Genomic DNA, 16,335 nt, shown 5'->3' with positions numbered 1-16,335 from the left:
ACTGTATGTGCATGGTATATGTGCGTGGTGTATGTGTGTAGTGTATGTGTGTGGTGTATGTGCGTGGTGTATGTGCGTGGTGTATGTGTGTAGTGTATGTGTGTAGTGTATGTGTGGTGTAGTGTATGTGTGGTGTACTGTATGTGCGTGGTGTATGTGCGTGGTGTATGTGTGTGGTGTATGTGCGTGGTGTATGTGTGTGTTGTATGTGTGTAGTGTATGTGTGGTGTAGTGTATGTGTGGTGTACTGTATGTGCGTGGTGTATGTGCGTGGTGTATGTGCGTGGTGTATGTGTGTGGTGTATGTGTGTGGTGTATGTGTGTGGTGTATGTGTGTGGTGTGTATGTGGTGTATGTGTGTGTAGTGTATGTGTGTGGTGTATGTGTGTGTAGTGTATGTGCGTGGTGTATGTGTGTGGTGTGTATGTGGTGTATGTGTGTGTAGTGTATGTGTGTGGTGTATGTGTGTAGTGTATGTGTGTGTAGTGTATGTGTGTGGTGTATGTGTGTGGTGTATGTGTGTAGTGTATGTGTGTAGTGTATGTGTGTGGTGTATTTGTGTAGTGTGTGTGTGTAGTGTATGTGTGTGGTGTATGTGGGTGGTGTATGTGTGTGGTGTATGTGGGTGGTGTGTGTGTGTAGTGTATGTGTGTGGTGTATGTGTGTAGTGTATGTGTGTGGCGTATGTGTGTAGTGTATGTGTGTGGCGTATGTGTGTAGTGTATTTGTGTAGTGTGTGTGTGTAGTGTGTGTGTGTAGTGTATGTGTGTAGTGTATGTGTGTGGCGTATGTGTGTAGTGTATTTGTGTAGTGTATGTGTGTAGTGTATGTGTGTGGCGTATGTGTGTAGTGTATTTGTGTGGTGTATGTGTGTGGTGTATGTGCGTGGTATATGTGCGTGGTATATGTGCGTGGTGTATGTGCGTGGTGTATGTGTGTAGTGTGTGTGTGTAGTGTATGTGTGTAGTGTATGTGTGTGTGGTGTGTGTGTGTAGTGTGTGTGTGTAGTGTATGTGTGTAGTGTGTGTGTGTGTGTGTAGTGTATGTGTGTAGTGTGTGTGTGTAGTGTATGTGTGTAGTGTATGTGTGTAGTGTGTGTGTGTGTGTGTGTAGTGTATGTGTGTAGTGTATGTGTGTAGTGTGTGTGTGTGTAGTGTATGTGTGTAGTGTGTGTGTAGTGTATGTGTGTGGTGTATGTGTGTAGTGTATGTGTGTGGTGTATGTGTGTAGTGTATGTGTGTAGTGTATGTGTGTGGTGTATGTGGGTGGTGTATGTGGGTGGTGTGTGTATGTAGTGTATGTGTGTGGTGTATGTATGTGTGTGGCGTATGTGTGTAGTGTATGTGTGTGGTGTATGTGTGTAGTGTATGTGTGTGGTGTATGTGTGTGGTGTATGTGCGTGGTATATGTGCGTGGTATATGTGCGTGGTGTATGTGCGTGGTGTATGTGTGTAGTGTGTGTGTGTAGTGTATGTGTGTAGTGTATGTGTGTGTGGTGTGTGTGTGTAGTGTGTGTGTGTAGTGTATGTGTGTAGTGTGTGTGTGTGTAGTGTATGTGTGTAGTGTGTGTGTGTAGTGTATGTGTGTAGTGTATGTGTGTAGTGTGTGTATGTGTGTGTGTAGTGTATGTGTGTAGTGTATGTGTGTAGTGTGTGTGTGTAGTGTATGTGTGTAGTGTGTGTGTGTAGTGTATGTGTGTGGTGTATGTGTGTAGTGTATGTGTGTGGTGTATGTGGGTGGCGTATGTGGGTGGTGTGTGTGTGTAGTGTATGTGTGTGGTGTATGTATGTGTGTGGCGTATGTGTGTAGTGTATGTGTGTGGTGTATGTGTGTAGTGTATGTGTGTGGTGTATGTGTGTAGTGTATGTGTGTAGTGTATGTGTGTAGTGTATGTGTGTGGTGTATGTGTGTGGTGTGTGTGTGTGGTGTATGTGTGTGGTGTATGTATGTGTGTGGCGTATGTGTGTAGTGTATGTGTGTGGTGTATGTGTGTGGTGTATGTGCGTGGTATATGTGCGTGGTGTATGTGCGTGGTGTATGTGTGTAGTGTGTGTGTGTAGTGTATGTGTGTAGTGTATGTGTGTAGTGTATGTGTGTGGTGTGTGTGTGTAGTGTATGTGTGTAGTGTATGTGCGTGGTGTATGTGTGTAGTGTGTGTGTGTGTAGTGTATGTGTGTGTGGTGTGTGTGTGTAGTGTGTGTGTGTAGTGTATGTGTGTAGTGTATGTGTGTAGTGTGTGTGTGTGTAGTGTATGTGTGTAGTGTATGTGTGTAGTGTGTGTGTGTAGTGTATGTGTGTAGTGTATGTGTGTAGTGTATGTGTGTAGTGTGTGTGTGTAGTGTATGTGTGTAGTGTGTGTGTGTAGTGTATGTGTGTGGTGTATGTGTGTAGTGTATGTGTGTAGTGTATGTGTGTAGTGTGTGTGTGTGTGTAGTGTATGTGTGTGGTGTATGTGTGTAGTGTGTGTGTGTAGTGTATGTGTGTAGTGTATGTGTGTAGTGTATGTGTGTAGTGTATGTGTGTAGTGTGTGTGTGTGTAGTGTGTGTGTGTAGTGTATGTGTGTAGTGTGTGTGTGTGTAGTGTGTGTGTGTAGTGTATGTGTGTAGTGTATGTGTAGTGTATGTGTGTAGTGTATGTGTGTAGTGTATGTGTGTGGTATGTGTGTGTAGTGTATGTGTGTAGTGTATGTGTGTAGTGTGTGTGTGTGTAGTGTGTGTGTAGTGTATGTGTGTAGTGTGTGTGTGTGTGTGTGTAGTGTGTGTGTGTAGTGTATGTGTGTAGTGTGTGTGTGTAGTGTGTGTGTAGTGTATGTGTGTAGTGTGTGTGTAGTGTGTGTGTGTAGTGTATGTGTATGTGTGTAGTGTATGTGTGTGGTATGTGTGTGTAGTGTATGTGTGTAGTGTGTGTGTGTAGTGTGTGTGTAGTGTGTGTGTAGTGTGTGTGTGTAGTGTGTGTGTGTAGTGTATGTGTGTAGTGTATGTGTGTGGTATGTGTGTGTAGTGTATGTGTGTAGTGTATGTGTGTAGTGTATGTGTGTGTAGTGTATGTGTGTAGTGTGTGTGTGTAGTGTGTGTGTAGTGTATGTGTGTAGTGTGTGTGTGTAGTGTGTGTGTGTAGTGTATGTGTGTAGTGTATGTGCGTGGTGTATGTGTGTAGTGTGTGTGTGTGTAGTGTATGTGTGTGTGGTGTGTGTGTGTAGTGTGTGTGTGTAGTGTATGTGTGTAGTGTATGTGTGTAGTGTATGTGTGTAGTGTATGTGTGTAGTGTGTGTGTGTAGTGTATGTGTGTAGTGTGTGTGTGTAGTGTATGTGTGTGGTGTATGTGTGTAGTGTATGTGTGTAGTGTATGTGTGTAGTGTGTGTGTGTGTGTAGTGTATGTGTGTGGTGTATGTGTGTAGTGTGTGTGTGTAGTGTATGTGTGTAGTGTATGTGTGTAGTGTATGTGTGTAGTGTATGTGTGTAGTGTGTGTGTGTGTAGTGTGTGTGTGTAGTGTATGTGTGTAGTGTGTGTGTGTGTAGTGTGTGTGTGTGTAGTGTATGTGTGTAGTGTATGTGTAGTGTATGTGTGTAGTGTATGTGTGTAGTGTATGTGTGTGGTATGTGTGTGTAGTGTATGTGTGTAGTGTATGTGTGTAGTGTGTGTGTGTGTAGTGTGTGTGTAGTGTATGTGTGTAGTGTGTGTGTGTGTGTGTGTAGTGTGTGTGTGTAGTGTATGTGTGTAGTGTGTGTGTGTAGTGTGTGTGTAGTGTATGTGTGTAGTGTGTGTGTAGTGTGTGTGTGTAGTGTATGTGTGTAGTGTATGTGTGTGGTATGTGTGTGTAGTGTATGTGTGTAGTGTATGTGTGTAGTGTGTGTGTGTAGTGTGTGTGTGTAGTGTGTGTGTGTAGTGTGTGTGTGTAGTGTATGTGTGTAGTGTATGTGTGTGGTATGTGTGTGTAGTGTATGTGTGTAGTGTATGTGTGTAGTGTATGTGTGTGTAGTGTATGTGTGTAGTGTGTGTGTGTAGTGTGTGTGTAGTGTATGTGTGTAGTGTGTGTGTGTAGTGTGTGTGTGTAGTGTATGTGTGTAGTGTGTGTGTGTGTAGTGTGTGTGTAGTGTGTGTGTGGTGTGTGTGTGTAGTGTGTGTGTGTAGTGTATGTGTGTAGTGTATGTGTGTGGTGTATGTGTGTGGTGTATGTGGGTGGTGTGTGTGTGTAGTGTATGTGTGTGGTGTATGTATGTGTGTGGCGTATGTGTGTAGTGTATGTGTGTGGTGTATGTGTGTGGTGTATGTGCGTGGTATATGTGCGTGGTGTATGTGCGTGGTGTATGTGTGTAGTGTGTGTGTGTAGTGTATGTGTGTAGTGTATGTGTGTAGTGTATGTGTGTGGTGTGTGTGTGTAGTGTATGTGTGTAGTGTATGTGCGTGGTGTATGTGTGTAGTGTGTGTGTGTGTAGTGTATGTGTGTGTGGTGTGTGTGTGTAGTGTGTGTGTGTAGTGTATGTGTGTAGTGTATGTGTGTAGTGTGTGTGTGTAGTGTATGTGTGTAGTGTATGTGTGTAGTGTGTGTGTGTAGTGTATGTGTGTAGTGTATGTGTGTAGTGTATGTGTGTAGTGTGTGTGTGTAGTGTATGTGTGTAGTGTGTGTGTGTAGTGTATGTGTGTGGTGTATGTGTGTAGTGTATGTGTGTAGTGTATGTGTGTAGTGTGTGTGTGTGTGTGTAGTGTATGTGTGTGGTGTATGTGTGTAGTGTGTGTGTGTAGTGTATGTGTGTAGTGTATGTGTGTAGTGTATGTGTGTAGTGTATGTGTGTAGTGTGTGTGTGTGTAGTGTATGTGTGTAGTGTATGTGTGTAGTGTATGTGTGTGGTGTGTGTGTGTAGTGTATGTGTGTAGTGTATGTGCGTGGTGTATGTGTGTAGTGTGTGTGTGTGTAGTGTATGTGTGTGTGGTGTGTGTGTGTAGTGTGTGTGTGTAGTGTATGTGTGTAGTGTATGTGTGTAGTGTGTGTGTGTGTAGTGTATGTGTGTAGTGTATGTGTGTAGTGTGTGTGTGTAGTGTATGTGTGTAGTGTATGTGTGTAGTGTATGTGTGTAGTGTGTGTGTGTAGTGTATGTGTGTAGTGTGTGTGTGTAGTGTATGTGTGTGGTGTATGTGTGTAGTGTATGTGTGTAGTGTATGTGTGTAGTGTGTGTGTGTGTGTAGTGTATGTGTGTGGTGTATGTGTGTAGTGTGTGTGTGTAGTGTATGTGTGTAGTGTATGTGTGTAGTGTATGTGTGTAGTGTATGTGTGTAGTGTGTGTGTGTGTAGTGTGTGTGTGTAGTGTATGTGTGTAGTGTGTGTGTGTGTAGTGTGTGTGTGTAGTGTATGTGTGTAGTGTATGTGTAGTGTATGTGTGTAGTGTATGTGTGTAGTGTATGTGTGTGGTATGTGTGTGTAGTGTATGTGTGTAGTGTATGTGTGTAGTGTGTGTGTGTGTAGTGTGTGTGTAGTGTATGTGTGTAGTGTGTGTGTGTGTGTGTAGTGTGTGTGTGTGTAGTGTGTGTGTGTAGTGTGTGTGTGTGTGTGTGTGTAGTGTGTAGTGTGTGTGTAGTGTGTGTGTGTAGTGTATGTGTATGTGTGTAGTGTATGTGTGTGGTATGTGTGTGTAGTGTATGTGTGTGTATGTGTGTAGTGTGTGTGTGTGTAGTGTGTGTGTGTAGTGTATGTGTGTAGTGTGTGTGTGTGTAGTGTGTGTGTGTAGTGTATGTGTGTAGTGTATGTGTAGTGTATGTGTGTAGTGTATGTGTGTAGTGTATGTGTGTGGTATGTGTGTGTAGTGTATGTGTGTAGTGTATGTGTGTAGTGTGTGTGTGTGTAGTGTGTGTGTAGTGTATGTGTGTAGTGTGTGTGTGTGTAGTGTGTGTGTGTAGTGTATGTGTGTAGTGTGTGTGTGTAGTGTGTGTGTAGTGTATGTGTGTAGTGTGTGTGTAGTGTGTGTGTGTAGTGTATGTGTGTAGTGTATGTGTGTGGTATGTGTGTGTAGTGTATGTGTGTAGTGTATGTGTGTAGTGTGTGTGTGTAGTGTGTGTGTGTAGTGTGTGTGTGTAGTGTGTGTGTGTAGTGTATGTGTGTAGTGTATGTGTGTGGTATGTGTGTGTAGTGTATGTGTGTAGTGTATGTGTGTAGTGTATGTGTGTGTAGTGTATGTGTGTAGTGTGTGTGTGTAGTGTGTGTGTAGTGTATGTGTGTAGTGTGTGTGTGTAGTGTGTGTGTGTAGTGTATGTGTGTAGTGTGTGTGTGTGTGTAGTGTGTGTGTAGTGTGTGTGTGTGTGTGTGTGTGTGTAGTGTGTGTGTGTGTGTAGTGTATGTGTGTAGTGTGTGTGTGTAGTGTGTGTGTAGTGTATGTGTGTAGTGTGTGTGTGTAGTGTGTGTGTAGTGTATGTGTGTAGTGTATGTGTGTGTAGTGTATGTGTGTAGTGTATGTGTGTAGTGTGTGTGTGTAGTGTGTGTGTAGTGTGTGTGTAGTGTGTGTGTGTAGTGTGTGTGTGTAGTGTATGTGTGTAGTGTATGTGTGTGGTATGTGTGTGTAGTGTATGTGTGTAGTGTATGTGTGTAGTGTATGTGTGTGGTATGTGTGTGTAGTGTATGTGTGTAGTGTATGTGTGTAGTGTGTGTGTGTGTAGTGTATGTGTGTAGTGTATGTGTGTAGTGTATGTGTGTGGTATGTGTGTGTAGTGTATGTGTGTAGTGTATGTGTGTAGTGTATGTGTGTGGTATGTGTGTGTAGTGTATGTGTGTAGTGTGTGTGTGTGTAGTGTGTGTGTGTGTGTAGTGCATGTGTGTAGTGTATGTGTGTAGTGTATGTGTGTGGTATGTGTGTGTAGTGTATGTGTGTAGTGTATGTGTGTAGTGTATGTGTGTAGTGTATGTGTGTGGTATGTGTGTGTAGTGTATGTGTGTAGTGTATGTGTGTGGTATGTGTGTGTAGTGTATGTGTGTAGTGTATGTGTGTAGTGTATGTGTGTAGTGTGTGTGTGTAGTGTATGTGTGAAGTGTATGTGTGTAGTGTATGTGTGTGGTATGTGTATGTGTGTAGTGTATGTGTGTGGTATGTGTGTGTAGTGTATGTGTGTAGTGTATGTGTGTGGTATGTGTGTGTAGTGTGTGTGTGTAGTGTATGTGTGTGGTATGTGATACCACAAACCCTACAAAGGAGCAGCTGAACGCAAGATTAACATTAACTTCTCTCTCTCTCTCTCTCCCTCTCTCTCTCCCCCTCTCTCTCTCCCCCTCTCTCGCTTCCCCTCTCTCTCCCTCTCTCCTCCACAGCTCCCACAATCCCCCCCACCACGCCCGCCCCCACCACCGCCCCATCAGACGACTGTGATGATGACCAGGCCAGCTGCCACAGTGGAACAGGTGATGACTACGAAGTGACAGGTGCTAACATCACTCTCATGAGACTGCTACCTCCCCTACTCCTCTACCCCTACTCTCGCTTTATACTAAGCCCACATACCTACATAAAAACACACACACACACACACCTAATCACCTGCACCTGCAACCCCATCTTTACCCCTTTACAATCTAATGGGAAACCTTATCTCATGCACCTCAGAGCCTGTCTTCCACCCTCAACCGAACGTCCTCCCTCACACTTGACCTTCCCTCGCACCTGTCTTCCTCTCCTCCTCCTCCCATCCCCCACCCAGCTGTGTTTCCCTCTCACCTGCACCTGTCTTCCTCTCCTCCTCCTCCCATCCCCCACCCAGCTGTGTTTCCCTCTCACCTGCACCTGTCTGCCTCTCCTCCTCCTCCCATCCCCCACCCAGCTGTTTCCCTCTCAGCCTTTTATCTCTCAGCACCCTAGGTCTCTTTCTAGCCTGGCCTCTTTCCCCACTAACCTGATAATAACCTGCCTTACTGCCCCTGACTTCCACCTTTTTATGCATTGCTGTTCCCTATGGATATGTCCCGACCGGCACCCTGTTCCTTTTATAGTGTACAACTTTTTCCCAGGGCCCATAGGGCTTTGGTCAGTAGCAGTGCACTACATAGGGAATAGGGTGCCATTTGGGACACGGCCATGGAGTTCTCTCTTTGGCTATTCCTCTCTCCTAGCCCCATTTCAGCGCAGCAGTCTCCAGTGATCAGTGATGTGCATGGCACTCTCAGTCACTCTGGTTCTCTCCCTCCTGGCCCTACATATAGTGAAAGAGGGAGTGTGGACGTGTTTGGTAGGAGTTAAGAGACAAAAGAAGGAGAGGGGCATCCGTTTGGCACCAGAATAATGTGTTACGGCTAACTATGCTATGTTTAATGTGTTACGGCTAGGCTAACTATGCTATGTTTAATGTGTTACGGCTAGGCTAACTATGCTATGTTTAATGTGTTACGGCTAGGCTAACTATGCTATGTTTAATGTGTTACGGCTAGGCTAACTATGCTATGTTTAATGTGTTACGGCTAGGCTAACTATGCTATGTTTTACGGCTAGGCTAACTATGCTATGTTTTACGGCTAGGCTAACTATGCTATGTTTAATGTGTTACGGCTAGGCTAACTATGCTATGTTTTACGGCTAGGCTAACTATGCTATGTTTTACAGCTAGGCTAACTATGCTACACTGTTATGTGTTACGGCTAGGCTAGTCGCTCTAGACAGACGGGTCGCCTCCCACAATGTAACCAATGTTCCTAGTGCGGTTGCCCTATGTCTGGGATTTCCCAGGCTACGGCTAGGCTAACTGTGCTAACACTGTGTTGTTCTGACAGGTGGAACCACAATGCCAGAGGCTATGACAGATGTGGACACCATCCCAGGTTAGGACCCATTGTATACGAGACTTGTGTCTGTGTGACTGTATGCGTGTGTGAGGGGCTTAGAATCCATGTGTGTGAGGTTCATTCGGGTGTGGGTAGAAATCGTTTTTTTCCAGTAGTAGACTACTGAAGAAAAATCTGTCCTCTAGTATTCATCAGATGTGAACTGTGGGGCTGCTCATCTTACAGAGAGCTTGTCACTATCCCTGCTCCAATCCTCCTTAGAATGGAAAAACCAAAAACCTCTTAATTGGGAACAGGATTTCTTCAGAGAAAATGTGTCTGTGTGCCTGAAATGTGGTTCCACATGGGAATTCCATCCTTTGTGTTTAATGGGTAAATATATTCTGCTGCCTGCAGAAACTAGTTAAAACCCAGAGATTATTAAAGGGAATATTGGCTCACATTTTTTTATTCTTTGGAGAGCTGGGGCCTTAGCGCTTGCACAGACACAGACATACAGGCTTTCAGCGGCAGAGCTGACATCCTTAACATATCTCCCTTGTGCTGCTTCTTTGGAAGTCTCTTTCTTTATCCAATTTGATAACAAAACGAAGCTCCCCATCGCCCCACTCTTACATACATACTGTACTCTCAGAAGGCATTTCAGCTCTGTGTGTGTGGGGGGGGGGGGGGGCTCATTATAAAGTCATCTCTCAGTAGGCTGCTGTGAACACACACACATACTCGCTTTCTCTCTCTCTCTCTCTCTCTCTCTCTCTCTCTCTCTCTCTCTCTCTCTCTCTCTCTCTCTCTCTCTCTCTCTCTCTCTCTCTCTCTCCATCTCTCTCCTCTCCTGCTATCTTATTGTCATGGTACATCTTTTTTATAAGCCCATATCCTGTTCTTGCGCTCTGTTTATTAAAAGAGAACATTAACTGGATTTCTTCAAAATCTCTGTGCAAAGTCCCACCCCCCATCCACCCTATTCTGGCAGGATTTACCCTCCTCTCATTGTCTCTCCCTCTCGCTGTGTCTCGTAGGTTTTTTATGAAGCTCAAGAGCCTTTTCTTCTGATATTTGAGTTTCACAGTTCTCTGCTTCCCTCTAGTGATTTACCCAAATAAATCATCTCCACAACACTCGCTGTATCTAATCTAGTGAGCCCTCAGGTCATCCCAAATCACCTCTGAGTCATGTTTATACAATGGTCTATTTCAACCAGTTTGTGGCCTGGCCTACTACAGAATCTACAATATTTATATGTGTCTCTATATGACACACTGACCTGTGATCTGCCCCCCTTGCTCTGCAGCGTTCCTGTGGTTTGCGTGTGACTTTGGCTGGGCCAATGACCCCTCGTTCTGTGGTTGGACCTCAGAGGACAGCGGCTTCAGATGGCAGATACAGTCCAGCGGCACGCCCACACTCAACACTGGACCCAACATGGACCACACAGGTACACACAGACACATAAACAACAACAACGTAAGCTAATGATAACTGTGTAAGTCATTTATATCCAGTTGACCTAGTCTTCTGACACATTGTATCACACACAATCTATTTTTCAAAGTGCTTCGTGACAAAGCTGGTCACACGTATTCTAACTGTCAGAACCAAGGTTTGCCACTCAGTGATTTGTTTTCCCACCACTGCCTTTTAGCTGAAGAGTGATGGCGTCACATATTCCTTTTGTCATTGGCCCTTCCCCCTTGTCATGTCCCATCCAGGTGGATCCGGTAATTTCATCTACACACTAGCGACGGGCGCCCAGGAAACGGAGGTTGCTAGGCTGGTCAGTCCGGTGGTGACAGTCGGTCAGTCTGACCTGTGCGTCTCGTTCTGGTATCACATGTTTGGCTCGCATATCGGCACGCTACACATCAAACAGAGGAAGGAGACGGTGGACGGCATGGCCGACATACTTCTGTGGACCGTCAGCGGTCACCAGGGCAACCGCTGGAGAGAGGGACGCGTGCTGGTGCCGCACTCCAGAAAACCCTATCAGGTATGGAGAGAGAGTTTCTGATCTATAGGATTGGACAGATCAATGTCGTATGTCTCATATACATTACAACTACATTATATATACAAAAGTATGTGGACACCCCTTCAAATCAGTGGATTCTGCCTTTTTCAGCCCCACTCGTTGCTGACAGGTGTATAAAACCAAGCACACAGCCATGCAATCACCATAGATAAACATTGGCAGTAGAATGGCCTTACTGAAGAGCTCAGTGATTTTCAATGTGGCACCGTCATAGGATGCCACCTTTCCAACAAGTCAGTTTGTCAAATTTATGCCCTGCTAGAGCTGCCCCGATCAACTGTAAGTGCTGTTATTGTGAAGTGGAAACGTCTAGGAGCAACAACGGCTCAGCCGAGAAGTGGTAGGCCACACAAGCTCACAGAACGGAACCGCCGAGTGCTGAAGCGCGTAGCGCATAAAAATCATCAGTCCTCGGTTGCAACACCCACTACCGAGTTCCAAATTGCCTCTGGAAGTAATGTCAGCACAATAACTGTTCGACAGGAGCTTCATGAAATGGGTTTTCATGGCCGAGCAGCCGCACACAAGCCTAAGATCACCATGCGCAATGCCAACCGTCGGCTGGAGTGATGTAAAGCTCGCCGCCATTGGACTCTAGAGCAGTGGAAACGCGTTCTCTGGAGTGATGAATCACCCTTCACCATCTGGCAGTCCGATGGACGAATCTGGGTTTGGCGGATGCCAGGAAAACGCTACCTGCCCCAATGCATAGTACCAACTGTAAAGTTTGGTGGAGGAGGAATAATGGTCTGGGGCTGTTTTTCAGGGTTCGGGCTAGGCCCCTTAGTTCCAGTGAAGGAAAATCTTAATGCTACAGCATACAATGACGATTCAGAGTGAAGACTGTTATAGCAGCAAAGAGGGGACCAACTCCATATTAATGCCCATTATTTTGGAATGAGATGTTCGACGAGCAGGTGTCCACATACTTTTGATCATGTAATGTATGTTTGATATGTATAAATTCAACACTGTTTTAATTGCAGGGCACGTTTAGTTTGATTAGTGCTACTTGGTGATTAGCGAGGTGATTTAAATTGGGAAATGAGTTGTTGAGAGGTTGTTGTAAAGTTATTAAAAGGTTGTTCTCTCTTTCTTCCAGGTGGTGATTGAAGGGTTGGTGGAGAGGAAGAGCTGGGGTGATATCGCTGTGGACGATATCAAGATCCTGGACAATCTGAACATGGCTGACTGCAAGGGTGAGTGTTTCTTTGCTACGTTGATCGTTCAAGCCGGATTTGAGCCAGTGACCTAAGAACACCAGTCTGTACAGGCCTAACATTTAGGGCCGGTTTCCCAGACACAGATTAAGCATAGTCCTGGACTAAAAAGCAGACTCTCCTTTGAAGGTGCTTTTTTTTGTCCAGGACTAGGTTTAATCTGTGTCTGGGAAACCGGCCCTCTCTATCATGTTCAGTGTAAAGAGTGAAATGATTTTTCTACTATTGCGCTGGAGGGAAGGACTTTTCTAACTATCTCTCTCTTCCTCAACAGATCCTGATGTTCCTACAGAGCCCATGCTGCCTGAAGACAGATTCAATGAGATCAGTAAGTCACCCTATTACATATTGATTCAAAACGTTTACGAGATTACCACAGATTTCACTAATACGTCCATCTGCTCAACCTCTTCTTCACTCTCTCTTCTCTGTTACACACAGCATAGGGATTTAGTGTTGAAAAATAAGCGAATATACGCAAAAAAAGCATTGTCCAAACATATGCAACAGCTATCTGCAAAGCTGTAGATTTCACCGAATAGTGGGACGGTTGAATAGGGGATAAATGTTGTCCTTATAGGTCACATTACGCCAGTCTACTCACCCTCTTCTGCCCATTCTCTCCTGCAGTTGTGGACATCACAGACTTCCCTGAGATCGTGGAGAACAATGAGATCCTGAACGGTGTCAGTGGCGGGGCAGGTAACATGCTCAAGACACTGGACCCTATCCTCATCACCATCATCGCTATGAGCGCCCTAGGGGTCTTCCTGGGGGCCATCTGTGGGGTCGTCCTCTACTGTGCCTGCTCACACGGCCACATGTCCGACAGGAACTTATCCGCTCTGGAGAACTATAACTTTGAGCTGGTGGATGGAGTCAAGCTAAAGAAGGACAAACTCAATTCACAGAACTCATACACAGAGGCGTGAATAGGAAGGGGGAAGTGAGACGTGCGTGTGGGGAGTGCACAAGACTGTAGGCATAGCCAAGACTCAATAAGTTGCCGGGCCTAAAGGGACTGCCGGAAGCCTCTCATTGGAGGAGGCCCAGGTTCAGGAACCAATGGGAGGTTGTGACTGATCCATTGCTTTTCTCAGGAGCTGCAGTAACAGGAACCTACCAGTAGGGGACACTGTGTACAAAATTAAATACAGGAGAAAAAATCTGTACAGATGATTAGATGATTATTTTAATTTTTCTATTTGATTTTCATTCATTTTTACAATCGGATGCTGGTGTTGAGACCAATTTAATGATTATAATGTTTAAAGTATTTATCATTTTCTGGGAGGAAGAAACCATTTTGTTATTATTATTTTAAATCAAAGTTGTTATTTTTGTGTTGAAAGAGAAGTATCAAAATCCAAAATGAACCTTAACTGACAATGTTGTTGGTTGTACTGCCACATGGGGGGATAGAAGCAGGGCGTGCCCCCCCCCCTTTATGACCCCTGCCCTCTGCCTCTGTCTACAGGTGCGGATCAGAGGTTAAGGGTAACGGTCACGCCCCTGGGCAGTAGATGGTTCTGACAGTGCCTTTAATACATCTTAGTTGGCGTTTTTTCCTCCATTAAGTTCTGACAACGTTATGATAATGATCTGAAAACTAAAGCAGAGGCTTTCAATGAGCTAATAATCAAGTCTGCAAAACATGATCCAATCCAATCCCTCCATGGCGCTTTTCTCTCTCTGTCCCAGACACACATAATATTGTATATAAGTTTTAATATATTTTAATGCCCTTTTTTAAGAAAGTAAAAGGTCAAAAAAAAAAGCTGCAGTATCCCTTTTTTCAATGGGTTGTGTGTTGTAAATACAATCGTTTGACTGTTGTTGTGAAGAGTGAAGTGTTGTGGTTTTATTGTTTCATTTCGTTGCTCTCCAGAAGAGAGAGCAGACTCTGTGTGCTGTGTGAAGATAGACCGCTGTTATGACAATTCAGTGCACATTCAGAGAAGACTTGCTTGTTCAGTCTGACTGAGCAGTCAATGGCATCTACGTTTTCTAGATGCAATCCACTTCATGACACCATGGAGGGGACAACGAAGAAGTTATCATAAACACAAATGAAAAAAGACAAACAGTTGTATTCATGTTATTAACTTCAATACACAAATGAACATATGGCAGCCACACACCCCTATCCTCCTCCTCTCACACAGGGTCTGTCCTCTATTCTCATATCAACAGCAGCAGTAGAGGAAGATATATGGAATGTCTGTCTGCCAGCATACCAAAAAACAACCATTGCTTTTGCTTTGCTTTAGCTATATGAGTTGACCAGTGGAGTTGACCGCCTCCAGTTCCATAGGTATGGGGTAGCAGGTAGTCTAGCGGGTTAGAGTGTTGGGACAGCGAACCGAAATGTTGCTTGTTTGAATCCCTGAGCTGGCCAGGTGGAATAATCTGCTGTTCTGCCCTTGAGCAAGGCGGTTTACCCCCAAAACAACTGTGTGCCGTGGATGTCGATTAAGGCAGCCCCCTTCAGAGGGCTTTAATGCGCAAGACACATTTCGGTTGAATGCATTCAGTTGTGCAACTGACTAGGTATCTCCTTTCCCAGGCATCTGTGGATTGTCCTACAAAAAAAACAACATTGCGACTTAGAATGCACTTTGTCATTCGACGTCTAAATCCTCTCTAGCGTGATTTAGGCTGAGGGGGGCTTACTGAAGAATGGCTTTTACAACTGACGTTCACACAGCAGGCAAGATTTTCATAATCATGATCATAGGTTTGTATTGTGTTGTCACATATTGGACACACTACGGCCTAGGTTTACATCTATAAAACGTGTAGCAGCCAAACGTCGTGATGTCAGGGCTGATGTCATAAGGGAAGGACGCTGGTACAGAGCTAAGCGGTCGAGTGATGTCGTCATGCATGGCGAATCAGGTCACTCGCCCTGTTGTCTTTACCAAAGGATGATTGGATACCTCTTCTACTTGGGGAGGGGTTTGTGATCAGCACACTACTACTGGACGGTCCGCAGCCTTTCAACCACATCCACACCTTTTTCAATGAACGTTCACAGGAAATTGACCTCTTGCGTTGCACTGACTGGAATGGACTCCCGGCAATTTCAAAAAGGGGAAGGTGGGTTGACTATAGAAACTGCAATGTTTGATGGTTCATTTTTATACATGTTTTTCAGCTGAAGTTGCATATCTTGCGTCAATGTGAACTCTGAAATCTCTTGAGACCTACCGATGGATTTAGCAATGCTCCAAAAGAGTTTTGGATGGGGAAGTAAAGGTCTAAGGAGGACTTGACCATTGGAAAGGCCCATTGGATTTTCTAAACCACAACAATCAGAGACATAATGATGTTGAACAGGAGGACATCTGCTATATCCGTGTACTATGTCGTGTGCTGTGGTGAACACATGCTCAGCTTGGCTTTTGTTCATTTCAGGTTTGATGTCCCACTTTGCAATGCTTACTGTTTTGTGCATTCAGCGTTGAGGACAGTATCCTCAGTCTGGTAACTAGAGAAAAGGATACTGTAGTGTGGAAACTAAAAAGAAACAATGTTGCACTGATAAATATATTTAAGAAGTTTGTGTTTATAGCATTCATTTGTAAAGAAAATCTAAAACTGAAAAAAACTGTGTTCATTTTCTTTCTTCTTTTTTATAGTTTCAGATTGTGATATAATTCAGAAATGTACAAATTGAGATGTTTTCATTATTGAAAAAGGTATACAAAATTCCTATAGTTATGTCCCCATTTACCTGGATTATTAGCGCTTCGTTTTGTACTGTCATTCAAATTTTGTGCACATTTTTTTTACCAAAAAAAAAATACTTTTATTTTCAATACTGCTTCTGTAATTTGCTGTTGTAGGAAAAGATTAATAAACAGCAAGCCTTAAAAAAACTGGGCGGAACATTTGTATTGTTCTGGTTGTGGTTGGTAGGACTGTATTTGGAGGTGAACATGCTGGTCGTGTGGGCTACTGTGGCGCTGTGTTGATAACACAGGAGGATATAGAGGCACAGTTAAAGGGCCAATTCCCAGTTTATATGGTAGGAAGGAAAGGGGTGATATCAAATCAAACTTTATTTGTCACATGCCCCGAATACAAGTGTAGACCTTACTGTGAAATGCTTACTTACAAGCCCTTAGCCAACAGTACAGTTCAAGAAAGAGTCAAGAAAAGATTGACCAAACAAACTAAAGTAAAAAATAATAAAAAGTAACACAATAAAATAACAATAATGAGGCTATATATAGGAGGTACCGGTACCGAGTCAATGTGCGGGGGTACAGGTTAGTCGAGGTAATTTGTACATGGAGGTAGGTGTGAAGTGACTATGCATAGATAATA

General features: G+C 44.2%; 1 protein-coding gene across 1 annotated transcript in view; it reads left to right on the top strand.

Annotated features, from left to right (window-relative positions):
• Positions 1-15,878, top strand: part of LOC120027817 (neuropilin-1a) — a 94,091-nt gene extending 78,213 nt beyond the window's left edge. The window contains exons 13-19 of the mRNA XM_038972863.1: positions 7,294-7,404; positions 8,743-8,790; positions 10,046-10,189; positions 10,464-10,741; positions 11,886-11,982; positions 12,278-12,331; positions 12,634-15,878. Of these exons, the coding sequence (XP_038828791.1) occupies positions 7,294-7,404; positions 8,743-8,790; positions 10,046-10,189; positions 10,464-10,741; positions 11,886-11,982; positions 12,278-12,331; positions 12,634-12,935 (1,034 nt within the window). The 3' untranslated portion in view covers positions 12,936-15,878. The remainder of the gene's footprint in view (positions 1-7,293; positions 7,405-8,742; positions 8,791-10,045; positions 10,190-10,463; positions 10,742-11,885; positions 11,983-12,277; positions 12,332-12,633) is intronic.
• Positions 15,879-16,335: the final 457 nt, after the last annotated feature.

Source organism: Salvelinus namaycush, chromosome 33, assembly GCF_016432855.1.
Source record: "Salvelinus namaycush isolate Seneca chromosome 33, SaNama_1.0, whole genome shotgun sequence".
Lineage (NCBI taxonomy): Eukaryota > Metazoa > Chordata > Actinopteri > Salmoniformes > Salmonidae > Salvelinus > Salvelinus namaycush.
This window is presented reverse-complemented; position numbering and strand designations above follow the sequence as displayed.